This window comes from Ips typographus, linkage group LG1 (genome assembly GCF_016097725.1).
Source record: "Ips typographus isolate SLU linkage group LG1, UJ_Ityp_2.0, whole genome shotgun sequence".
NCBI classification, from domain to species: Eukaryota; Metazoa; Arthropoda; class Insecta; order Coleoptera; family Curculionidae; genus Ips; species Ips typographus.
The window spans coordinates 30370810-30397510 of NC_138422.1; the positions used below are offsets into that span (position 1 = coordinate 30370810).

Sequence of the window (26701 nt, forward strand, 5' to 3'; positions counted from 1 at the left end):
TACTCACTGCTGTGATTTCCGCAATTACTGCCCATATACACCATAAATATAAAGCAGTTTCAATTAAAAGTCCCCATTTTTGTATGTTTTTAATAACGTTGCCGTATTGACAAATTCCTCCTTTAAACCTCACAATATGTATCTTCCATTAAGCAATTAAAAATGAAAATCAGAAAACTGTATTGTTTTGAAAAAAAACATTCTAAGAATCTCACATGTTTTGCATGCAAGAAATGCTTGTTTTTTCGAAATCTGTATAATTTATCGGTCCGTTTATTACTGCAACCAACAATACACCAGGTTCACATCTGCTCGTGGAAGATGTGGCAACATAGAGCATAGTCCCAACTGACAGTCGGCTAAACATTTTGAGGTTAGGAATTTTAAAAAGTTGAAAAACAGCAAAAACTACAAACAGAAGAAATAAAAACTTAATTTAGGGTTGTTTAAGTTTACTAATTAGTGTTGCAACACTTGGTGCTAAACAAACCAATCAAACTTTTGCTTGGGAACAACAAACAACAACCACATTCAATTTTAATTATCTGGAAAGAGCACTGGAGCACTGGAGGTGCATTCAAAGGAGTCGTTATTAACAGCCCAATCCCTAAAATTTGCAAGAAACGAAAGGCAGGCAATGTGTGTCCAATCCTGGAGACTATTAGGAAGTCCTTGCAGTTTGGTGATGATGTAGCAGTGTTTTAACTTACAACAGAATTGTTGCTGTTTTAAGAACTTGCTTTTGTGATTTAAATTGCTTATTTATTTTCTTTTGTAAATTTACTCAGCGGCATTAAATACAATCAATTTCGTTTTGTTGTGTGATTTATTTAACATGTTTTTTCAATTTCAGGTCAATTTATTGTACCAAAGAGCAGGTAGGTAAATTATCTAATTTTATGAAGAAAACTAGACTTTTGATTTTATTTGTATATTTCATAATGAATGCAATTAAAATAGTAATTTAACCTACTATCTGATGTAAAATACTGTATTTAACAGTAGCACCATCTGTTTCTAGCTTTATAGGTAGTCAGAGAAGTATAGGCAAGTGGCAAAACGTAGGTATAAGGGCTAATTCTGTAAAATAATGGCATTTGATCAAATTTACATATTAAGTAACATAGTTAGGTATGTATATCTTTCTAATGTTACCTGAAATATGTTTTTTCAACACTCTGCATATGGATTTTGACAACACCATTGCTTCAAACACCTTTTGTTCAGTCAGAGTCTTTTACAGCAGCAGTTGATAATGGGACCCTTTCAAAGCATGATAAGCAAACTCCAGAAAGGTACCTACCTGAAACATAAGCTATTTAGTATTAGCAGCTCATTAATACCTCTACCAGAGTCCTTCCTTTTTATAATATTAGGTAAATCACCTTGTCAGCTTCTGCTAAATACACCGCCTTTACTCTATATCCATGTTTCTTTGATTGAGAACCACTGGCTTGAATAAACTTGGTTCTTGGGACTAAGTAAATAGGTACCTATATGGGCTGTTCCATTGTGACAGTGTTTTTTATTAGAAAAGGCATCCTTTTCTGTTTTCCTTCAGCTTCAGAATGTTTCACTGGGCCCCTTGAAAGTGTAGGTGGGTGGCATTTTCAAAACTCTCCTCCCGAAACACACACACACACATTATCTATCTAGTATCGCAGTAGTACATCGAAATACTTTAAGTTAAAATATTGTAAAATTTACATCAAAAATAAAACATTTCGCTTTGTTTACTATTAATTTGCCAACAATGGCGGCCGATGCCGTCAAATTTCTATCGCGCTCGGAACGCATGTAATAGACAAGAAAGTCAAATGATGACGTAACCGCGACGGGAAAAAAATGGACCATACGTCTAAATATCATAGAAAACAAAAAATATCCCCACATGAGATGATTGATAACACCGTTTGGCCGATCTCGAACTAAGTGACAGCTACTGTCATTTTGACAGCTGGAATGGATTCCCCGTCCCCAAATTAGTCGAAAACGACTACCATCAACCCTAGTGAAATCGGACTGGTTTTGACGTTATTAGCTGTCAAAGTGACAGATTAACAATAATGCATCTCAAGCGTTTTTTATCAAAACAAAACGAGTGAAGGGTGGTTTTTGACTAATTTTGGGGCGCCCAATCCATTGGTGAAATCACTTTTTTGATATCTCCACAAATCGCCAGTGTCTCGAATTGAGTGATAGTTACTGTCATTTTGACAGCTGGAATGGACTCCCCGTCCCCAAATTAGTCGAAAATGAGTACCATCAAGCCTAGTGAAATCGGACTGGTTTTGACGTTATTAGCTGTCAAAGTGACCGGAACAAAACGTGTGTGAAATTTGTTCTCCTCGCGCCAGGATACAAAATTAAAAATAAGCGAGCGTCTTGGAAAACGGAGGCGTGGCCAGAATGCGATGATGGACGGAAGGACACGATGGTTTCCGGATTCCCAAGGTTGCCTGGCGCCAGCGCTGAGAGTAAAGCTACGTTTTCCTCCACGGTCGCCAGTCGTCAGCGACCGCGACTCGGTAGCGACGATTGATTCGTTCACGATTTTCGCTCCGGCTTCTGTTTTCCTCTAGATTTAATTCGCTGGCGAATTTTGCTTCGTGTTGTAATTCTCATCGGAGTTGAAACGTTAAACGGAGTTAAAATGAACCTGTCTAAAACAAGGTCTTTACTTTTATTGTTGGACAGTTATCAGGATGATGATATATTACTACTGTCCTTAGTGCATGATCGGGAAAGAAGAGAACAAGTTTAAGAAGCGAAAAGAAGAAGGATTTCATTCTTTATTCTGGGATCATATAATTCTGGGTTATTACTGATCAGATGAACAAGCTGTTCATCCTTTTCAATGGTAAATCCATCCATTTCTGGATAAAACTTTATGAAACTAAATTTAAATTCGCGGCGACTAACGACTGTACTGCTCTAGGGCGAGACAAGCGGCTGGCGACCAACGACTGGCGACGATTCGCTGGTAGCAGCGACCCGCGAATTTGTAGGAAAACAGTTGTACTTAAATTACATTAATCCAGGTCTAGCGAATTGGTAGCAGCTACCGTGTCGCGGTCGCTGACGACTGGCGACCGTGGAGGAAAACGTAGCTTAAAGAATCAAGATTAGAGCCAGCGAACGACAATTTGCGACGTTGCCAAGTCTCATCATACCACCCATGTTTTGAAGCAGTCTATGTTATGTTTTGAAATGTAATTAATAAAAATAAGTAGTTTTTACCAATATCATCGAATAATCTAATATAGAAGTGTGTTTACGTTACACTATACTGCAGCTATAAAAGGAATATGTTGATTTAAAATGGTAGGAACTTCTATTAGCGGGTATGGCAACGCCGCGGTACGAATAGTAATTTCTTGTTTTGTTTTGATTCACTGAACAAGCCCTTGCAGCTTTAAAACAAAAAGCTAGAAACAGAGTGAGAAAACCTGCTATTTGTGTAATCTAGTTATTGATGAGATGAGATGTCCACCATAAGACAGCAAGTTGAGTGGACAGGCTCAAAATTTACTGCGTACAGGGTGATTGATTGAATTTTGACCACCCCCTTAACTTCCATAATTTTGATTTTAGCAAAAAACGTTAAATACAAAACTAGAAGATATTTAGGTCTACTTTATTTTTAGATAAACAGTTATTCTACAGGGTGTCCCAAATTTGAGTAACAAACCAAACTTATGTTTTTTTAAATACGATGACCAACTTTTTAATCGATATTTTAATTCAACGTCAAATTCTAGGCCTAATTGATGTAAAATGTCTGTATCGATATTCAAATGTTTCCGCAGCAGCGTCCTTGATTGATTGAATTTTAACCACCCCCTTAACTTCCGTATTTTTGATTTTAGTAAAAAAACTAGTTGTAGCAACAGTTATAGATATTTGGGTCTACTTTTACTCTTAGATAAACAGTTAATATACAGGCTGCCCCAAATTTGAGTAACTAAATTAACCCTTAATCACATAGTCGAGGAAACATTGTTAAAGTAACAGATGCTGCGGAAACAGTTGAATATCGATACAGAAATTTTACATCAATTCCTAAAATTTGACGTAGAATGCAAATATCGGATAAAAAGTTGGTCATTGTGTTTAAAAAAACATAAGTTTGGTTCGTTACCAAAATTTAGGACACCCTGTATAATAACTGTTTATCTAAGAAAAAAGTAGACCTAAATATCTACTAGTTTTGTATTTAACGATTTTTGCTAAAATCAAAATTAAGAAAGTAAGAGGGTGGTCAGAATTCAACCAATCAAGGACGCTGGTGCGGAAACAGTTGAATATCAATACAGATATTTTACATCAATTAGGCCTAGAATTTGACGTAGAATTCACATATCGGATAAAAAGTTGGTCATCGTATTTAAAAAAACATAAGTTTGGTTTGTTACTCAAAGTTGGGACACCCTGTATAATAACTGTTTATCTAAAAATAAAGTAGACCTAAATATCTACTAGTTTTGTATTTAACGTTTTTTGCTAAAATCAAAATTAAGAAAGTTAAGGGGGTGGTCAAAATTCAATCAATCACCCTGTACATTGATATAGGAGCAACATGTTTTTTAAAATTATTTTGTGTAGTTGATTGCAAGTTGTGAGTGAAAAAAATCAAATAAAGTGATTACATAGAGCTTTTTCTACACAATCAAGTCCAGCCTAAACAAATTGGTTAGAACATTTGTCCTGGAAAGTACAACACACAGCAAACTAGTTTAAACACTGTTCAATGTAAGAAAATCTGTAAATCCTTGAAACTAGGTAAGCAAAACTGGTAAATGGTTCTTATGTTATTACTAAGAACATTTATTCAAGATTATTTTTGTTGCTCTCACAAATAATAAGTTTACTGTACTAGAAAGCACTTGTACCTACCACTGAGTATAGTGTTGGAGTAAAATCATCCCACTTCAAAGTGTTTAACCACTGTTGAGTTAGATCTGGTTTTTTGTAAAGTAAGAAACTGACACGGTTGGGCTTTTTCCTGAATTGCTGTTACAATGTGGCTTGAAAAACTTATGAACGGCAGCAAACAAAAATAACTTGCACCAATAACCTCAACTCTTGATTTTAAACCGTAAAAATTCATCTAATCCTCAAAAAAACCACTATTTCCGCCATATTGGAATTTTTGACAAGCACCTTCTAGGCTTTCTAGTATAGTAGGCGGTGAGTGTACCCATGATAAGGAGGACCACTATGATTCTCTTGAAAACAGCTAGAGATACAGATTTTTATAAATAAAGTATTTTTTGTTTATTTTACGTTTTGTTTTTCTATCCGTAATAGAAATCCTATTAAACACAGAAATTCACTGTGTTGATCATTTTATAACTGTAACTTTGAGCACAGAATAACTTGAACACCTTGTAAATATTTAAAAAATAGGAATGGTAATAAAAAAACCTGAAAAAACTAAAAAAGTTTCTCAATATAATTACAGAAAATTGCTTATTTGTCAAGATTTATACTTTAAAAACGGTATTTTACGATTTTTATGCATAGCTTTGAGGCTTGAACTAACCCGACCACCTAAACGTATGTACACAAAAATGCCGAAACGTTGAAAAAAATACGTGACTAGATTACTGCTGTAGATTAAACAGCCAAATCAGTTCAGTCAAACTTCTCGCTCATCATAATCACAGCCAAGGCAGTCCAACCCGTAAACGGACGACAACCGCTTCCCTCTCCCGTTGAGTCGTTGTACTGCTCCCAGCAGTACCCGGATTTATAATACTGTCCCACTACGTTGTCAATCACTCGTTTGCGCAGCTCCTGATAGGTCGATTGCGCTTCAGCCTTGAATGGACCTTCGACGGAACCGTAGTAATGCAAAGCTCGAACCGCTAAAAAGTTCATGTTCATCCAGATCTGACCACGCCAATAAGGAGGGTCATGTTCGGTGTTGCGCGTCATATAAAGCGGGGACGTTTTAGAGAGTGACCGGAGACCGAAATCGCTCCACATAAGCGAAGGGTCTTTTATGTTTTTTAAAATATGACCTGAAAGTAAAATGAAACTTACATGCTTCAAGAATTAATATGAACTGACCTAGTTTAGGTGAGGTAGGATCTAAAATTTGCAAAAGAAAGGGAAACACGTTGATGTAACCCAAAATGGAGTCGACCAAGCGATACTCCGGCTGTTTAAGCACCTCCCGAACCATTTCCAAGTTCTGATTCTCTTGTCTAGGCAATGGCTTTGGACGAACCAACTTAACAGCATCGGTGTGAAGACCATAGTCTGCATACCTAACCAAACAATTTATGAAAACCAATATTAACATGTTGGATCAATACCTGTTAGAAAAATTGGACCAATGTAAACGATCCATGAGATCGTTGTCCAGCAAATAGTTCGCCGTTTGTTTGTACTTTGTATAAGATTCCCGGCCTAAAACGTAGGCCAACCTGGACATAGTGCTAGAAGCCACAGCCATCCAACAGTACAAATCTATGTGGCGCTCCAAGTCTGAAGGATGCGAAGCCCTAACAAATCACTCAGTTTACCTGAAGTTTTGTAAGAGTCTAAGGACCAACCTAGGAAAATCATCCAATCCGGACGTTAAAGTCTTAGGATTCAATTCACGATTAGTCAAAGGATCACGTCCGCGCCACCTGTAGGACCCCGCCAACAACCCCTTTTGCGTAGTATTAAACCAGTGATACCAAGCCTAAACAACTGTCCAATCAACAAAACCAAACCACCCCAAAAGGGCTATAACTTACTTGTAAACGAGGAAACAACCGCTCAAGCTGGGCCAACCTTTCATTAGTCAAATCCTGCTCGTAGCGATCCAGAATAAACTGTAAAGTCAGGAAAAAAGTGGGCGGGTTTGCGTTAGTGTTCCGTTGCACCACAAACTCTCTAGGCACTTTAGCCAGCGCTTCCACCCCTAATATTTGCTCCCTCGCTATCCACCCTTCAACATTCATCAAGTCGAACCAGTGGCCCATAATGTCCAGCTCGAGATCCAAGTCCCATTGAGCGATCAGAAGTCCATGAAAACCTTCATCCCAGAGAAAACCGCGAGGAAAAAAACTTCGCGAAGGAACGGCGGTGAATAAAGGGGCTTTCCAGTAGTGCACCGGTTCATCCGTGTAAAAACTCTGCACCAACGAAGAGCCGTAGAAGTAGCCAATACCACCAATCATATTTGAAAGAGCGTGTTGCGCAAATTTGATTTGGTCTTGCGTATAACTAGAAATAGAAATCTTAACTAGTAGATTGACCAGTATAGAACAAGCCACTATACAGGGTGTCCCGCGAGGTAAGGGACAAAATTTCACTACGTGTTCTTTAGGTAAATTCGAGTCGAAAATGTTCTATGAACATGGGTCCGCAAATGCTTCCTTACCAAGATACGATTTTTTTAAGTTTAATAGTTTTATTGTGTTGAAAAGTACAATAACCTCACAAAAATATTTTTTTACAAAAAAAATTAATACCTCTTGGAAAATAACTGTTTATAATAATTGTTCAAAGTGTCCATTTTCCCATTGTAAGCATAGTCTAGCCCTTTTAATGATGTGGATGAGAGCCATTGTAGTTTTCAGCACAAAATCACTATTAAATTTAAAAAATCATATCTCGGTAAGGAAGCGTTTGCGGACCCATGTTCATAGAACATTTTTGACTCGAATTCACCTAAAGAACACGTAGTGAAGTTTTGTCCCTTACCTCGCGGAACACCCTGTAGTTATGGCGGTTAATCCAGTTGACACAAATTTGTTCCATGACCACCACCATTTTATAAAGTAAATACAGGAAAGAAAAGATGTAAAAATGAACTCATAATCGCCATATACTTTGGTTTGGCATTACTAATATAGTGAAGATAAGTTTTTGCAAAAATACTGTTAAACAATGTAACAACTTAAACGTAGATTATAGAAAACAAGACCCTCTTAATTACCCTTAAATAGTGTAAGACATAAATGGCACAGAAACAAAAAGTAACTGAGAGAAGATAACAGACCAATCCAGAACCCCCAATTTTCTAAACTACACAAATACCTACAACTACCTTCTCAAAATAAGTACATAATTTACCCTTTGTGCTTGAGCCCAAAAGTGTCCTCAAAACGCTGATTAAACCGACTCCGATGCCACTCCAAAGCTTTAGTGTAGGTTTCCCCCACTAATTTTTCACCTCGATTAACCACCGATTTGGATTCAAAGACTACGTCGAGAGTAAAAGGCAATTTGGCCGTGATTTGAGTGGCCACAAAATTGGGATCGCTCTGTACAAAACATTTTATTGAGGTCCCATGCTATTTAAAAATTTAAAGCATACTTTAGCCAGTCCAGGGGGAATAATTTGTCCGCCCAGCATGATTCGTCTAGGACTAGTCGGATTAGATTGGGCCAGTCTTAAAGATGATATCACAGTTTCTTTCAACAAGTTCAATCCGGGCGAAACGGTGCTCAGAAAAGACTCGTGATCCACTTTGCCTTGTTGTGGGAACAAAGTCATCTTGAACTCACCTTTTTATAAGTTAACAATACAATATTTGTCACATGATCCAGAAATTGCAATAACTACCTAAACTAGAGGTTTCACCCCTGATCCCGGTTAGTTCAGTATTAGAGTCGGTGGGAGCTATAAAGCCCTGAGTTTCCTTGTCCAAAGCAGTGTACCAAATCAGGGAGATTTGTTCCTCTTTATGAAAGTGTTTCTTAAATTCAGGCTACAATTTGTATATAAACCCAACCGCTCAAACAAGAAAAACCTACCAAAATTTCGGCCGAGATTCTAGCAGTCCACTCTCCACCATTCTGACCACCCAACCGTTTCATAAACGACGTGGTCAACTTGAAGGGTCCGTCTTGAATCTCCTGCACCCCGAAAGTGCTGCCATCATGCTGCAACCACCCGTACGAGTCCAAGTTGTCTCCCTGCTCGCACCAGTGCCTTAACAAAGCAAACCATTCATTTTCCACTATTCAGCAACCAGCAGAAACTAACCAACCTGATTCCATCACCTCCAGGACCTAAACGACTCGGGAAGTACCACATTAGACCCGTGACTAAAGAGTGGGGGTCACGTGTCTTCAAGCCAAAGTAAGTGCCTGGCCTATAGGTACCCCAGAACTGTTCAGGGACTTTCAGTCCAGTTTTGGTCACAACCTATAAAATGTTGTAAAGGTCAGGCTGTTGCCTTCTTCTTTTGCGAGAAAAACAAAACATAAATGTAGCTATGTGGTACATAAATATTCTTACTAGTGGACTGTATATTGTGTATTTTAATAATACTCATTATTAATAAAAATTGAACTATATTTATGAAAAACTTGGCAGCACTCTCACTACTAACTACAGTTACAAAAATTGCCATTTTGGAGCCTCCTGTACTTGACTAGTGGGGAGGGAAACAACAAAATGAAATACAATGTTTATTTTTAAGAGCAACAGAAGTGCTAAAATTTGTCAATTCAATATTGATTATAAAATTGCCTAAATACAAATATTGAACACTGCAAAATGATGGCTAGTGATGTCATTATGTCATTTCTAATTAAATTATTTAGGTATACATAACTGTTATAAGGCCTACAAAGTTTTGTTATATTGTAAGACTTTTGAAAGAATTAATAGCATTTTGTCATTTTTTTTAATCCCTTATATTAACAAAATATTTATTATTTTTAGTATAGGTTATATTGCAAAAAATGTTATTCTATGTAGTATAGGTACACTGTTAATGTTATGTCCTTGAAATTCATATTTCTATTATATCAATCTTACCTTGGCTTTCTAATAGAAATAAACACATGAATAACTCTCATAAAACCTCATTTTTGAATGTGTCATTGTCCAAAAAAATATAATTATATTAAAAAAACCCTTGACCTTTAGAAAACTTCAAACCAAATAAATGTATTGTTGTAAATCAAGTATTTTGCAGAAAACTCATATCTTCAATATTAAAAAAGTCCCTTCTGTAAACTGAAACATCTTACTGTATAAGCAAGTCAGTCACAAAATATTCTGACATAAGTGCAGCTTCTATCTGAATATGTCATTAAAACCTGAGTCAAATTTGTTTGGGTAGCAGTGAATTAAAAACTTAAATACAATTTAAAGTTACTTCAGCTAGAGTGACACCGATGTCCAATGTATGCAAGCTACTCAAATCTACCACACTTTCAGAATTTAGGATGTTATTGCTGTTTTATAAATGGGACAGTGTGATAAAGGTTTATTATTAAGTTATGAGATGGTAACGTGGCTTTATATTAAAAGCTATTTAAACCAACCTCCAGAAACTTTACAGCTATTTCATTCTAAAAAACAATACAACTCACACTATACTAACCTTCTTATCATCAAAAGGGGTATTGACTCTGGTTTGTAAGTACCCCATCACCCCAAACACAACGGTAACTCCCAAAACAGTGACAAAAGCCAACTGTTTCCAGTAGGAAAGGATACTTTTTGGCCTGGAAGCTCTGGTATTATTATTATGAGTACTGCTGCCATTACTACTGCTACTGTTCCTGCTTTTCGGTTCTTTGGTGTGTTCCCCTAAATTCTTTCTCTGCCTCGCCATTCTATGGTTTTCTCACATCAAAACAAAACTTTTTAATCACATTCCAAATCTAAAATTTAGGATTTTGTTTTTATTTTGACTATTTTGAGTTGTTTTTACGTGTTGTTCTGTCAATGGTCACGTAAGTGAGGTTAGGTTGTCGTATTTCTCTTCTTTTCTTTTCTTCTATTCATCTTTGTTATTTGAGGTAGTAACAATAAAAAAGGACAAAACAAGTTTGATACAAATACAAGAGAGATGCATAGAGATCGAATTGAGATTGACAGGACTAGCGTAGAACGCCGTCGCCCAAGGACAAGGACCAAGGACGCGTACGGATCGGCAGCCATTTTGAGAACACCTTGTTGTGCTAGCAAAGTTGGGGATCCCGAAGTTTTCCATTCAATTTCGCTGAATATTTTTGGGAAAAACTGTATATTTTTCCCCAAACATGAAGCGGGAACGTGATACTTCAGGGGTAAGTACCTACACATTGCTATAAAAATCTAACAAGCGTCAAATTGGCGTTTTACACTCGTTTTAAACTAACTCAAGAGGGCCCCATTATGGCCGTTTTACTAACATTAAGTTGTAAATGTAGCAAGATGGAATGGAACCTGAGCAATTCCGCAAGCTATTTATTGGCGGTTTGGATTTCCGCACCACAGATGAGTCTCTAAAACAACACTTTGAGCAATGGGGTGACATTGTCGATGTGGTGGTTATGAAGGACCCCCAGACCAAGCGGAGCCGAGGTTTCGGTTTTATCACTTACTCAAAAGCCCATATGGTTGATGATGCCCAGAATGCCAGACCCCACAAGTAAGTTTTATTAGTAGACAGTAGTAAAAAGAGAGTAGGTACTTATAATGAAGAAAATTGATTAGTAAGCTAGTCAGTTTTATAATGCAATTGATGAGTGGAAAAACCCTATAACTTCAAAATTGCGAATTTTTCTCTGAAACAGCCAATATTATACTTAAGCAAAGCATTTTGCCATCAGCTGAAGAACAGTATAAATATTATCTCTTTTGTGCATATATTAATGAGACTCTCAACCTTAAGTGAAATAATGGTACAATCCCAGGCCTTATATTGTTTTTATCAATGTGAAAATATATTGGTGACAAAAAAAAACAACACATCAATAGCAGCAAGAATGAAGATTTAGTGATAAATCAACTAGCAATAACAATAAAAAAAAGTTTGTATTAACTCCAATATTCATATAAAAATTAAAGTCAATGTATTTGATATAGTGTATTGGGTCAAGTGGGGTAATTGCAATTGCAAACAATATTAATTTACTTTTTTCCCACTTTTTATTGTATTTCTATCAAAAATGCAGTTATTATACATATCACCATAACTTATTGTGTTTAGTATGCCATTAGGTATAATGTACATTTGAATATCCTAATTTTTCAAAAATATGATTTTGGATATTGTTTTTCCACTCCCTGTTTCAAACAGGTCTCATGTACAAAGATGATGTAAATTACTTTGTAAGATTTTTGATTGGGACATATTGTGTAACAAATGTAACAAGCCACATTTAAACTAAAGTACTTAACTAGAAAAACATTTGACATATTTCCAAATTAACTTTACAGGAGAGCTTTTTATGGCTTTTTAAAAGAGTAGGTTTATGCATTTATTGTAACTCCTACTCTCCTACATAGTTATAGTGACAGGTGCAAGTTATTGTGGTTTCTATTAACATTTGACAAATGCCAATTTTTTCATAAAAGTGGAAGCTTGTAGGTATGATGCCAGATGCTGCCTGGATTTTTTTAAAAATTATATTGCTTTTCTGGCGTGTTTGTGATATATTCCTGTCATTAAAAACAACCATGAGAATGTAACAAAAGTCAAAGAAAAGATTTAAAATTGAAGGGCTTAATGTGAAACAAGACAAGCCTCAAAAAAGGTAAAAATGAGATATTTAACTTAAACTTAATAAATATATAAAATCCAGTAACAACTTTCATGGTTTCAGTTTAGATATGTCAATGCATCATAGGAAGGGCTGAAATAATTTTTTCATCACACTGTATTGTTATTTGCATTTAACATACCTCAAATTAGACACAGTACTTTACGGCCGGCGTACGTTTAAGAATGCTTAACAGACGCCCGCGGGTTTTTTGATTAGATGTGACATTACCAACAGGCAATTTTCAAATATTTAACAAACACACTTACTCTAGGCAACCACATTTTCATTTTTATAGCCACTTTTGTTATGCTAACTCTCAATAAAATGGCTGGTATTTAACTTTTTTTAAAAGAAACTCCTGCAGTGCGTATACGTAAATAACACCGTTTGTTCCAAACCTCCCTTGTTATTTACCCGTTATCGCCTTGCATGGTTAATAACTATTTTAGTGGCTTGTTATTGCTTTAACTGAGCATAATACTAACTCTTTGCTCATATGTGGCTTGTTTCTCATTAAGCCCTTCAATAAATGTGTGAAATCTGTAGCTTGTAAAATTTGTTTATTATGAAAACTCTTCATATTTCATATAAGTGTTTTATAATATCAGAGTTGATGGTCGTGTGGTGGAACCCAAACGGGCAGTACCCCGCCAAGACATTGGCCGACCCGAATCGGGCGCCACTGTTAAAAAACTCTTTGTGGGTGGACTGAAAGAGGAAATTGAAGAAGAAGATCTGAAAGACTACTTCAAACAGTTTGGAAATATTTTATCTTGCACTATAGTGCTGGATAAAGAAACCAGGAAAAAGCGTGGATTTGCTTTTGTCGAGTTTGAAGATTATGATTCTGTAGACAAAATAGTTTGTAAGTTTAATTTTGCTAATAATTGCTGTGTTGTGTGTTTATGAAAGATTTGTAGTGCAACGCGGTCACACTATTAAAAATAAATCTGTGGATGTTAAGAAAGCTTTAAGCAAGAATGACATGCAACAAGGGGGAGGTCCAATGGGCGGCGGCGGCGGCGGTCCCATGATGGGAGGTCGCGGTGGTCCTAGAGGTGGCCGAGGAGGACGAAGTAAGTTGAAAAAAGATAGCCCAAACTTTTCACAAGATGTTTCTGTTTTGAGAACTAAGCTTTTCACTAATTTAACTTCTTGCATTTCTTCAAATAACTGAAACTCCAATAATTGATTTAATTGGGTGGTCTTTGTGTTTTTTTATACTAAACCAATCAAAAATAGGTGGACCCCAAGGTGGTTACGGTGGACCTCAATCAGGTCCATGGGGTCCACAAGGTGACAGCTGGGGTGGCAACCAGGGTGGTAACCAATGGAGTGGCAATCAACAAGGTAGCCAAGGCCCGTGGAACAGCGGACCCGCCTGGGATCAACAACAACAAGGTGGTCAGTGGGGGGGCGGTCAGCAAGGCGGCGGTTACAACCAAGGTGGTCCAACAGGAGGAGGCGGCGGCTACAACAGTCAGTTTTGTGTTATCTTTTGTTTAGCAGTTGATTTATTTGTGTCATGATTTATGTAGCAGGAAGCGGCAACTGGGGTGGTCAGATGCAAGGTAATGGTCCACCAATGGGCGGCAGTGGCGGTGGCGGCGGTAGTTTTGGAAATAATTACCAGCAAGGTTATGGAGGTGGCGCAGTAAGGAGTAATTACCAGCAACAAAGAGCAGCGCCTTACAGTAAGTTATTATTGTTAACGTAAGAATTTGTTTAACTTGTGGGATTTGTGGTAGACTCTGGTGGTTACGGAAGTGGAGGCGGCGGCGGTAGCTATCAAGGAAACCAATCGGGGGGCGGCGGACGCCGTTACTAACAACCACGTAAGTGGAACGTGTCATTTCATCTTCCCCCCAAACCCACGAAAAAACTCAAAATCACCAATCATTGAGGTCTTTTTCTGAGTGCTTTTTCAAATCAAATTCGAGTTTTTATGTTTTCTTTTTGACTAGGTTCAGAAGTGACGTACCCCTACGTTTCATATTAGGCCGAATATGAATAATTAATTTACTTTTTTATATAGGAGCAAGGAATAGGAATTATTATTACTGACAGATATAATAATAATATGATCGTTTAATTTTCTTTAGTTTGTGTGTAGGCTAGGTTTTCTTTTTATACAAATATATATAGTAATATTAGTATAGTTTTAACAGTTTGATAACAATAAATGTCCTGTCCAGTGCCGAAGATAGTTTAGTGTCTTTTTCTTGTTTAGTCAGAGAACAACAGTTATTTCAGCTCAGGCAGGATAAAATGGAGGAGTGTGGCAGTTTATCCAGGTTTAGGTGTTTTTTCTACTTTCTTCCTTTCCAAATCCCTCAACTCTATTAACGTGGATATTTCTGTGAACGTCGATTTTTCTCTGAAATTGCCGCAACAGGAGAATAGGATAATAAACAGAAACAGTTCAAATAGAAGACTACAAGGACAGGATTTAGGTAGCTGAACAAGAAAGTTTAGTTATAGAAGAACGAACAGTTTAATTAAGTAGACAGGCGGTTTAGGTGTCTTTAGGTATGTATACAACTATCTATTGTTTCTGAAAAACACCGTAGAACGAGTCAAAAATTCGCCTTCATTGAGACTTTTTTGTTCGGGCACGCAAACAACAAGAACATCCAGTTTGTTTCCATATGAAAATTGAAATTTTACAGGGCCGGTCAAGCAGGGAACTTTAACGCCATCTGGGCAGTAGCGGGGTGAGTATTTTAGGTCCAGTGAGTATCAGTGCAGAATCTGTGATATTTTTACGTCAATATTTTTCTTAATTTTAATTCAAGTTTTAGCTTTTTCAGTTAATAAAGTCAGCTGTAACGTACGTTGATGTTTTATTTCAATGTACCAGTTTTCCCAAAGTTATTTTGTAAGTTGTGGTGTATTAAGGGTGAGTTCTGGTAATTGTTAGCCAATATGTTGCTAATTGCAAGCATGATACATTTACTTTAATTTTAAAAATAGGTTTTTAATCAAAGATACCTCATGATAAGCTTTTTTACATTGAATTTTAATTCTATTATTGATTTATTTTTGAGGGCAACAATGATCCTTATGGCTTATGGTCAATTATTAACAAATGGAACTGGTTTGACTGTTCTGAATGAAAATTCAAAAATAGTTTTTTACATTTTTGTACTATTAACTTGAAACTATTTAGGCAGTGGAGGTAAATTTTGAAAAAAAAAAATTTTCTGGAAAAAATCAGTTTTTGACAATTCTAGTTTTCATTTTTCAAGGTCAAACGGTGTGTGGTACCAAAAAAGTGTATAGACATCATCATCGAGGTGCATTTGTGATTTGAATTTCAGATCTCTAATCTGAAACGTTCCTGAGATATTGAGCAAAAAACGAGAATCAACTTTGACACCCTTTAGCGGCTAAATGGGACAACTTAGCGGTGCCCACTCAACATCACGGAAAAGTGCACCAGTTTCGCTCAAATTGGGAATTTCTGCTTTCGGGGAGGGTGGTCAAAGTAAAGCTGCTAGATCAAAAACAATTGAATATCGATCAAACATTTTACATTAAGTAGGCCTAGAATTTAACGTAGATTCCGAAAATCGAATAAAAAAATTATAAGTTTGGTTTGTTGCTCAAATTTGGTATACTGATGGATTATCTAGGAATAAAGTAGACGCAAATATCTACAAGATTCATATTTGGTGTGTTTTTTTTTTAATGAAAATTCAACAAGTTACAAGGATGATAAATATTGAATCAGCCTGTAAACTTCTCCATTGTAGCCCTTGAAATTCTGTTTTAACCACCTTGTATAGCGTTTTTACCTAAAACGTCGAATAACTGAGTTATTTACTGTTAAAACTGAGTTGTTTGCTGTAAATAAGTTCGAATTTGACAGTTTTTACTGTGACACCCCATAACTCTGTTATTTTGACAGTTAGAGGGTGGTTCAATTCACCAATTTGTAGCCCTTGAAATTGTCTTTTGATCACACATAGCTTGTATAGTAGAAATGTCACGCTACCGAAAGATTTAAGCTTTTATACCGCGAATGTGTTGTCCAGAAAGGAATTCATTCGAGAAGTTTTTTGTATTTTTGTAGACATGTCACTAATATACAGGGTGCTGCATAATATAAATGCTTTTAAGAAGTATAGGTACTTACAGGAAAAACAAAAGAAAAATTGAGTATGTGTTTCGACAGAAGTATCATAAGTAAAATCTAATGGCGGAGTCAGTTTTTTTTTCTAGAGCATTTAGTTTTTGAGATATGAACTTAAGTTATTTTTTTTTAAATACGGTACACCCTATATATTTTTGCGTCATTTAATACTGTGTAATGTAATTTTTTGTCGTGTCAACTGTTTATTACATATACTCTCGTATCTTTGAAACAAAAGAACTCATTTAGTGCAGACACTTTGCTATATAACAAAGATCAAATTGTATGTTTGAGACAAGTCTGATAAAATGTAAAATAGTCAACTGAGCTGTACTATCCTTCATGCATTGGTATAGATAATAGAGAATAAGAAATTTAAAGTGCAGACGGAGTTTAGAGCAACTTTTACCACCTTATACAATATAGTAATAATTTTCTTTGTGACATCCTATATGGACAAAATTAAAACCAAATCTTCTTACTGTAATAAAGTCACAGCAAGGACGCTAATTTAAATTTTCGTGGCTTTATTATGTTGATACACGGAAACAAAAAAAACTTTTTGGGTGTGTATGAGTCAATCGACAATGGTGTGCGCGACTATAAAAACTACAATAAAACACTTGTGTGTTGTACTTAGTCGCGCGGTGGCAATGAAAATTCAAGGTTTGATAAAAGCCGCCATTGATCTCGTTTTCGAAGCCCGGGAAAACCGGGTGAAGGTTAAGAAAACAAAATGTAATAGTCGAGATTCGGATAAAAATCATCCCGGTTTGTGAATATGTAAATGAGCCGCTTACACGGTTAGAAAAGCGAGGTCTTTGGTTGATAAGAATTAGATTCAGGGTTGATGTTTGACGCTAATTTAGTTCAATAACGTATGCATTTGCAGTGAATAATTATTGTTGTATAATAACGCTGGTTTAGATATTGGGATTAGTTTTGTACAGGATATCCGGAAATTATGCGCCAGAATTTCAAAAGTGCAATTGAACAAAAAAAAAAAATCGTTTAGTTGCAGCATCGATGAATTAGAAAAAAGGTGTAATAAAGGATGGCCTGAAGGTTTGTCAAGTTGCTGTAAATATGTCACTGAACTCGAATTTGGTTCGATTTCGGAAATATTGAAAATATTAAAGAAAGAACGTTTTTTGTTAATAAACCGAAATCTAAAGGTTATCAAAAGAGTGTGTAATTAGTTTTTTAAAGTTCTACTTTTTCGGAGATATTGCAGGAAAACAGATACAAATTATCCGCGAATTAAGTGCTCTCTAACAGCCAATCGGCGAAAACTCCAATGGGGATATTTTTGGAAACCCCCATCTTTAGATAATCAAGATGTTAAGGGTTAAATACGGTGCTGAAATACAAACCAAAATAAGGGCGTATTACTATTTAGTGCAGCATTGCCAACATATGTGATTCAATCGAGTGTAACTTTGTTTTGTTGTTTTCGTTTGATTGAGACTGGCACTATTAGTACCAGACTTAATCAGTCAAGTTTATTGTAATAAATACATAACACTATTATTATTGACAGGAAAGTGACTTATTGGGTAATTCTGCAACAGAAAGTTGATCATAAAGGATCAAGGATGATAACACTGCTACACGTATTTCTACTTGTTGGCTTCATCAGGCATGGGACTCATGCCGTAGGATTTTGTACAGACACCCTGTCTACTAAACCATCAAACCGCAACACAACATAGGTAACCCTAAAGAGCGGTACCCATACTGATTCTCTCGCCAGCTTTAAATCAGAGTAAGGAAGACAACAAATGAGGGTATTATAATTATTTACTACACCCTGTATAGAAAATCACCGTGATGAATAAAAAATTACTGCGTCTGAATATTGGCTTGATTATGCACTTTTCGACGAGGTTGCCTCGTTGAATCTATACAGGTCGCTTTTGTTATGAAAGTAAAAACTAGTTCGGAGCGGGCGCCGACCTGCATTTTGGCTCGATTTGCATAAAATTGCAATTAGTTGAGCAATTAATGTCTCGTTCAGTTTAATTAGCATCCAAAGATGCGCATTTAGTCTCTAGACTCAGCTCAATGTCGGGTCTAAGTCTGGAAGGCGTGCAGGCCACCACACCCGTCCGTACTGCAGAACTTTCTCCCAAAATGAGACATGCGATGATGGATTTTCGAATCGATGTCACCCGTGCATTCTAATATGCAACCCGACCCTGAAGTACCCGTCAGGGCCGTTCGTATTCGATCTTGCGAAACTTTGTCAATAAATGGTCAAGGTGAGAACCTCCCTCCCGAAAATATGTGTGCGCACACCTTGTCGTGTACCTATATGTGTATATAAAAATTCGCTTCCTCAAACAATACGCAAACCGCAGTCAATTATATTATTGTATAGTTTTTTGACTTCTGGTTTGGATTCAGTTTACCGAAAAATGCATTTGGTGGTTTTTGGTGCGTGTCTAGCGGCGTTGCAGTGCGTCAGTGGAATACCTTTAGAGGTACTGATGATGGCTGGGTTTGAGTGACAAAACTTTGTTGAGAGGCTTCTAATCGGTTTTGTTGATGTTTTGCAGGTCGGTTTGCGGGATCCTAGATCGCCTCGGAGTTATTGCAATTGCGGTAAGTGCGTTTCTTAACTATTTGGTGCGGTATATAATATACCGGGTTTAGGTGACATAATAGAAAGATAATTGTCTTAAATATGACATGACAAAAAGAGGAATTCATAATGTTAATGATTTTACTGACATTTAATTGGTTTTTACGGTCCATTTTAGCTTATGGAGCTACTTTGACTTCTTAAGGCAATTACACTAGTAATGACACTCGTCACGTGATTTGGTTTGACAAGTGGTCATCAGTTGGGCTGTCACGGTCACGTGATATGACTATGATCCAGTTTGAAATGTCAAAATATACCAGTAGTTTCTGCATATTAACATGGAAACTGTCAAATTTAGTTTGCTTTGTTCAAAACACTCAATTAGAAGCTCAGATAATTTTTATTATATTATACTATATAGGGTGGTCAAAAGTGTATATCTCAAGGGCTTCAAATTGGTATTCTCCACCACCCTATAACTGTGTCCTTAACATAATTGTTGAACTACAAATTATTCTCAATGTGTAATAGAATAATTTATTATAACACAAAATTGGTATATGAGGTAGAGGGTTATTATTGTTGCCATTTTTTATACACATTTCCTATAATTTTGACTAAAAAATAACTTAAAATTAAGACGAAACGTTGGTTGTTCCTCCACTTCTATATCCATTCCTCATCACTCTACTACCTCTTCTTTTCAGGTAAATTTACCTATCGTGTAGCGTGTAACTTACCTTTTCCTTTCATTGCTCTGTTTTATTACATTCCGTTACCTTTCAAGCTTTATAAATCCTCATCAAAGTTTTGTCTTCCTGTTTTAAAAGACATTATAAGCTCCTTTACTCTATAACACAGTATAATCTATTCAACATTATTTTGATTTATCTACTTTTTTTACAGTCAATCTATGTACTGACTAAACAAATCAAAATGTTTTAGAATGTGGGGTGGTGACCAGGAAAAGTAAAGTGGTGGGAGGAAACGAAACCAAAACTCACGAATTCCCATGGGTGGCCGGCCTTAGTCACGGAGGGGAATACCATTGTGGAGCTGCTCTTATTTCTAAACGTCATTTGATTACGGCTGCGCACTGCGTCAGCGGGTATATCCCACTTTTTTTTCTTTTGCCACTTTTTGCAACTTCCCCTACAACAGGTTTGACAAACGTGACCTTGCCGTGACTTTGGGAGATCACGACCGTGAGTCCTCCGATCGTTTTGGGAATATCGAAGTGCGTCGCATTCGTTCCGTGAGAAAGCACGAACATTTCGACCAAGCCACGTATAACAACGACATTGCCATCTTGGAAATGGACTCTCCGGTTAGTTTTAACGAGAAAATGAATCCAGTTTGTTTGCCTGGAGGTGGTAAGTTCGGGCAATTTACACATAAATTTGGATATGAAGAGGGGGGAACATAGGCAACACCGACTACAGTGGGAGAGTTGGCATTGTAGCCGGTTGGGGTAGGGTGGAGGAACGGGGAGAAACCTCCACCACTTTGAGGAAGATTGCTGTGCCAGTGTGGAGCACGGAGGAGTGCTACAACTCTGGGTATGGCGAGCAGAAGATTTCCGGAAACATGTTTTGCGCCGGATATCCAGCCGGTCGTGTAGATTCTTGTCAGGTGAGTTGCCATTAACATTGAACTACCCTATATACAAAAAACTTCAATATTTAGGGCGACAGCGGTGGCCCATTGCAATTGAGCAACCCTTATGGTGACATGGAACTAATTGGTAAGTCCTAGGAAAAACACTCAGATTTTCTGGTAAAGGTGACAAACGTCAATAGGGGTGGTTTCCTGGGGAAGAGGGTGTGGCCGGCCTAACCTACCAGGAATCTACACCAAAGTGGCCAATTACTTGCATTGGATTGAAGAGCATATGGAAGGAGAGTGCGCTTGCCAGAAAGCCAACACAAGATTCTTCTAACTAATCTCACTATCACTCCAAACCGAGGAATTGAGGTATTCTAGTCAGTCTTGCCTAAACAGTATTCGTTTAGTTAGTAAAGCAGTTCCCAACTGTATTGTAGTTTTAAGACCGTGAATGTTAGTGCCAGTTAAGCCAGTTTAGTTTGTACAGAAAACCAAAGATTCAATTAATTAAGCCGAACAATTATACAACTTGTTATTACCTAAGAAGTGAGTTTCAATTGAAATTCCTGGGTTACCCTACAAAAGTGCGACTACTAATAGCTGTCATAATTAAGGTTTACTTGTCAATTTTTAAAATGTCACTAATGTAATTATCTAGGTATTACCAGTGATGGATAAATCACTGGAGGCAAATGCTATAAACTTTACTAGGAAAAGAGAAAACACACCGCCCTCTGTACAAGAAAGCCTAGAATGTCACTTTTAATGGCGGCGTTAGCGGTTTTCGTTTTGTACACAAACCGATGCAGATGCAGTAGAAAATATGTTTTTTTTTTATTTTTTCGTGTAGTTGATTAGAAGTTGTGACTGAAAAATCAAAGAACGCTTCATTCCTGATCCAGATATGTATAGATATGGCTTTATACCCAATAAAGTCCAGCCAAAGCAAGTTTGGTTAGAACCCTTTGTCCTGGAAAGTACAACCAACTAATGTGAAAACTGCCCAATCAAAGAAAATTTGGAAATCCTTGAAGCTAGGTAAGCAAAACTGGTAAATGGGTTTTATATTATTACCAAACCTTTCTTTTAAAATGTAAATGTGCCAATGGAACTTCTAAAAGCTGTCCTGTTTCTTCAGAGTAAACCTTTGTTGATCTCAAAATGCAGGCGGCCTCAAAATGTAACTCACATACCTTATGTATGTAAGAGGCTCTTTAAAGTTTACTGAATGAGAAAGCATATTGTACTTACCACTGAGTATTGTGTTGGAGTAAAATCATTCCAGTTCAAAGCTTTCAACCACTGTTGGGTTCGAGCAGGGTCTTTTGGACACTTTTGGGCCTTTCACCAAATTGCTTTTACAATTTGGCAAACAACAAGTGGACAGCATATTGTAGAGGCAATAGAATTTAAGTTAAAAAAACCAACAACAAATTATAGAACAATGAAGGAACAATAACAATAGTGATAACACAATAAAATGAACACAAACTACACTTTCACTAGAACAATAAACATATAAACAACAATATATAATAGCAAACAAAAATTACTTTGGCAAGTAATCCCAAGTCTTGACTTTAAACCTTAAAAATTAATTTAATCATCGAAAAACTCAATTTCTACAATACAAACAAACAATGCAAACTGTCAACCACTATTTCGGCCATATTGGAATTTTTGGCATGCACCTTCTTGGCTTTCTTGTACAGAGGGCGGTGGAAAACATCATCTCTTTAAGCTTCCACTTAACAGTCCTTAACTTGGTTATTCTAAAATAGCTACAAGAGGGAGCCCAATATAATAAATGTCAGATTGTAGTTCTGGAAATCCCCTGGATAATTCTGAAAATTGAACTTAATACACTGTGTTAGCAGTTAACTCATTTGCCAAGTCGACATCTGCTGTATTTGCATAAAGCATGCAGTACTGTTAGTAGTTTGTGATTGATCAAGAAAAAGCAGCAATCTTTGGGTAATAGTTATATTGTAAAATCTATTATTATTATCTAACACTTTGTCTTCCTCTTACATAACTGGCGTATCTCACTTTTCTCACTAGATTAAGTGTCATTCATCAATTGCGGTATTGCCAGCTCGTCTAACAGATCAACGTCACTAGACGATAAGCTAGCACATTGAGGCGTTGCCAATCCGTGTCACATCATATAAGATCGGACAAAGAGTAGAAAAATTGCCGGGTTCAATTCTATATCACATAATGGCGGTATGATGGATAGTCTTAAGCATGGAAACGTCAGACACCGATAAGCTGATGGATACGGTACATGACGTGCGCCGCGCAACAATTGAATAAAGCTGCTCACCAAAACCGTTAGCGTGTATGTCGAGCCTTTGTTCCTCAAACCGCGACCGTTTATGAAATATATATTACTTATTACTTGTGTGTGTGTGTGTGGGTCTCGTTTGAAGGGTTAACGAGGTATTTGACTTGGGGGCATTTCGTTTCTTACCCATACCACCACTACAGAGTCAATTAGAGAGCGATCGTAGGATACTTTCGTTGTACTGATGAAATACTGGATTATCTTTAGTGAATACAAATATTAAAGATATTTTGTCATGTTGAGTGATGATTAAGGGAAGAGAAACTTATACACAAGCAACAAGTTCCTGTGTGATGAACTGTGTGATGAACTGAACTGTCACTGTTAATGCGAGTCCTTGGTGTGTATTCAGATGTTTATTTATGTAGTTTGGTATTTTACAGTTTTTCTCTATTAAAGATAGAATAACGACAAACAACAAACTATACAAGGTGGAAATAATGAATGACCTCAAAGCAGTTAGCTGATTTCTAAATGTGCACAATATGGGCTCGAGAAAATCGAGTCAAAAACATTTTTTTCTACTCATCACTAGTTCTTTTCAGTCTAGTTGCGATGCATATTCGACTTTATATTGGCATTCACAATGAAGCATTCAAAGCGTCGATTACGAAAAAAAATGTATAGTGTTGTTCCTTTGTCGGTTAATCGGGTACAAAAGCGATCTGGAACCGAAAAGGAACAACAAACGTTTGCCGATGTTTATATGGCAATTTGATTCTAGTCGAACGGTTCCGGGTGCATCGCGACGATGCATTTTTTTGTAATTCACCCCCGCGCGGGATCGAATTAATCGTGGGGGCACCCAAAAGATGCGGGGGCGCCGGCCCGGAAGCCAATACGACAAAAAAAAACGAGCAAGTCGCTTTGTTCGTCGTCGTAGCCGCTACGAACAAAGGGCCGTTCGGTTTCTGGCTTATTCGCTTATTGCCGTTTTGCACTCGAACGCCAGAACGTAATCTAGGAATGGGGCTTAGTGGGTGGAAGTTTATAGTGTGCACGAGCTGCATCCAATGGGGAAGAACCGACTGATGTACGGTTTGGGGATCGATTTCGGCTGTCCCCTTAAGGCTTTTTCGATAAACGGCCAATAAGCTTGGCGGTTCACAAATCTTAACCGAGCCAAAATCCAGAAATATTATCTTTAATAGCAGGAAAGTCATTATGTTGGATAACTCAGCAAAAAATGTAGCAGAAAGAAACAAGGATGATAAGCCGGCGACACGTGTTTCTGCTCATTGTATTCATCAGATGTAACTCCATCTGGATGAAAGGAAGTTCAACTACCAACTGAGATACGCATGGTGTTACGTAACTTGAAAAAGGAGGACTGAGACAAACCATTGCAAAATCTAAAAATATCGATATCTCGAAAACCGTTGCAGATTGATATAACACTTCATTCAATAAGTCCCGGGACCAACTAAGAAAAACAATTATTTTTCATGAAATTCGTCTTTATTCATCAACATAGTTCCCTTCTAGAGTGATACAATCATTCCAACGATTTTCCAACTTTTCTATACCATGTTTATAAAACGATTTTTCCTTGGCCTCAAAATACGCTTCAGTTTCAGCGATGACTTCCTCATTTGATTGATATTTCTTTCCCTGGAGCATTTTTTTGAGGTCTGAAAACAGCCAGTAGTCGCTGGGGGCCAGGTCTGGACTATACGGTGGGTGGGGAAGCAATTCGAAACCCAATTCGTTGAATTTGACCTTCGTTTTTATGGACTTGTGACACGGTGCATTGTCTTGATGAAAGGGAATCTTTTTCTTCTTCATATGGGGCCGTTTTAGTGCGATTTCATCCTTCAATCGGTCCAATAATGCACAATAATGGTCGCTGTTGATTGTTTTTCCCTTTTCCAAATAGTCAATGAACAATATACCGTGTGTATCCCAGAATACAGAGGCCATAACCTTGCCAGCCGATTGTTGCGTTTTTGGTCGCTTTGGACGGCTTTCGCCGGGTCCAGTCCACTCAGATGACTGCCGTTTTGATTCAGGTGTGTAGTGGTGGATCCAGGTTTCGTCCATGGTCACATATCGACGCAAAAAATCCTTTTTATTACGGTTAAACAGCTCCAAACAGCGCTCTGAATCATCAATTCGTTGTTGTTTTTGGTCAATAGTGAGCACTCGCGGCACCCATTTCGAAAGCAGCTTTCGCATACCCAAATGTTCATGCAAAATTGTTAACACACTACCTTCTGATATCTTTGAGGCCTCAGCTATCTCACTCACTTTCAGTTTACGATCAGACAATATCATTTTGTGGATTTTTTTGATGTTTTCTGGAACAACAGCCGAATTTGGGCGTCCACACCGTTCAGCGTCATTTGTGTCTGTACGACCGCGTTTAAAATCAGCAAACCACCTACAAATCGTTGTTTTCGATGGAGAAGAGTCCCCGTAACATTTTTCAAGCCATTGTTCTGTTTGGACGGTGTTTTTTCCCATCAGGAAACAGTGTTTAATCAGCACAGGAAAATCACTTTTTTCCATGTTTTAAAAAAACTCAAAAGTTGTTTGTCACTTTAAAAAATTCTCACAAACAAAATATTGGAGGGAATGAGCTCAGGATTTGACAGCTGTCGTTTGAAAGATGGTACTTCAAGGGAAAAATATAAAAATGCGATTTGTAGTGCCACCTGTGGGTTAGTCCCGGGACTTATTGAATGATGTGTTAGGTTATGATACATAAAAGTGTCTGAAATCGGCAAAAGTACCTACTCAAAAATATAATACAGGGAAGTGACGGAAGAATGAAAATATACTTTTTCTAATTTTGGCATATAAAGTGACACTTTTCAAAACTGATTAGAGTGACAAAACGTTTTACTTTATGTAACTAGTTATGAAAAGTTCATTTCATCACTCCCTGTTTTTATGCATTTCCGTAGAAATATATGGGCGACATCCATCATAACATGTCGTTGTCACTGTTTATACAAGGTGCTATGAAAGTGAATATTTGTGTTAAATCACTTTAAAAGATGGTTTTTACCGCTTTTTGGTCAAAATTAGAAAAAATTATGTATGCTACACGTTTTGAAAATGTCTTATTGTGTAACTCATTCAAATTGTAGGACCTCGCTGCGCTTGCCCTACAAACATTCATTCGTTACACAAAATCGATCTTTTCGTAACTGGTTACATAAATAGCTATTAATGAACTATCTGGGTGGCTTATATTATATTATTAAGATAATCCAACATTCATATCTTCATAATTTTAATAAAACAGTTTTGAATATCTTAAATGACAGTGAACCGTTCTCTACGGTCTACAGGTGAGAAGGTCGACGGTGCCAAATTTCGGCGTCGAATTGAGAAAAGACGGCTGGCGTCGCAGCGGTTCGACGTCGTCCAGTGCAGTTCGCCGTGCACTCGGCCAGTGGGTCAAAGTGCCCTAGGTCGGGACTGTTTTCGGTCGATGCTACTTCTCGTAGTGCGTCCTGCTTTGCACAGATGGCGCTTCCATTTTAAAACGCTCATTATTACTCTAATACGCATCTAGATGAGCGAG

General features: G+C 37.2%; 3 protein-coding genes and 3 long non-coding RNA genes across 12 annotated transcripts; 4 read left to right on the plus strand and 2 right to left on the minus strand.

Moving 5' to 3' along the window:
- Positions 1-915: 915 nt before the first annotated feature.
- LOC145740451 (uncharacterized) lies at positions 916-2477 on the minus strand. Its single transcript, XR_014181432.1, has 3 exons — positions 1386-2477; positions 1156-1303; positions 916-1080 (listed from the first exon to the last, which is right to left on the minus strand). It is a non-coding gene; the product is annotated as an uncharacterized LOC145740451 (long non-coding RNA).
- A 43-nt stretch (positions 2478-2520) lies between these two features.
- Positions 2521-5285, plus strand: LOC145740452 (uncharacterized). The gene is made up of 2 exons (XR_014181433.1): positions 2521-2860; positions 2939-5285. It is a non-coding gene; the product is annotated as an uncharacterized LOC145740452 (long non-coding RNA).
- A 147-nt stretch (positions 5286-5432) lies between these two features.
- GCS1 (mannosyl-oligosaccharide glucosidase) lies at positions 5433-10700 on the minus strand. The gene is made up of 11 exons (XM_081996027.1): positions 10344-10700; positions 8997-9154; positions 8761-8938; positions 8570-8714; positions 8321-8511; positions 8077-8267; positions 6753-7224; positions 6564-6697; positions 6324-6512; positions 6076-6275; positions 5433-6026 (listed from the first exon to the last, which is right to left on the minus strand). Exons 1-11 carry the CDS (start codon positions 10575-10577, stop codon positions 5638-5640), a joined length of 2481 nt encoding a protein of 826 aa, XP_081852153.1. The 5' UTR covers positions 10578-10700; the 3' UTR covers positions 5433-5637.
- Positions 10701-10866: 166 nt separating this feature from the next.
- On the plus strand, positions 10867-15328 carry LOC145740448 (heterogeneous nuclear ribonucleoprotein A1, A2/B1 homolog). 7 transcript variants are annotated; one of them, XR_014181431.1, is made up of 8 exons: positions 10867-11034; positions 11158-11378; positions 13104-13360; positions 13416-13571; positions 13738-13983; positions 14034-14189; positions 14244-14399; positions 14460-14697. XR_014181431.1 is itself a non-coding variant. In XM_081996030.1 (8 exons), exons 1-7 carry the CDS (start codon positions 11008-11010, stop codon positions 14321-14323), a joined length of 1143 nt encoding a protein of 380 aa, XP_081852156.1. In that variant the 5' UTR covers positions 10867-11007; the 3' UTR covers positions 14324-14330; positions 15165-15328. The 7 variants fall into 7 exon arrangements, 6 of the variants coding, with proteins under 6 accessions (XP_081852156.1, XP_081852155.1, XP_081852154.1 ...); XM_081996030.1 differs by lacking the exon at positions 14460-14697 and adding an exon at positions 15165-15328 and having other exon boundaries at positions 14244-14330; XM_081996029.1 differs by having other exon boundaries at positions 14244-14330.
- Positions 15329-17999: 2671 nt separating this feature from the next.
- On the plus strand, positions 18000-21368 carry LOC145724325 (trypsin-1-like). The gene is made up of 7 exons (XM_081972506.1): positions 18000-19113; positions 19189-19234; positions 20163-20325; positions 20379-20590; positions 20644-20849; positions 20904-20961; positions 21017-21368. Exons 1-7 carry the CDS (start codon positions 18883-18885, stop codon positions 21154-21156), a joined length of 1056 nt encoding a protein of 351 aa, XP_081828632.1. The 5' UTR covers positions 18000-18882; the 3' UTR covers positions 21157-21368.
- A 3193-nt stretch (positions 21369-24561) lies between these two features.
- Positions 24562-25313, plus strand: LOC145732764 (uncharacterized). Its single transcript, XR_014179053.1, has 2 exons — positions 24562-24921; positions 24970-25313. It is a non-coding gene; the product is annotated as an uncharacterized LOC145732764 (long non-coding RNA).
- Positions 25314-26701: the final 1388 nt, after the last annotated feature.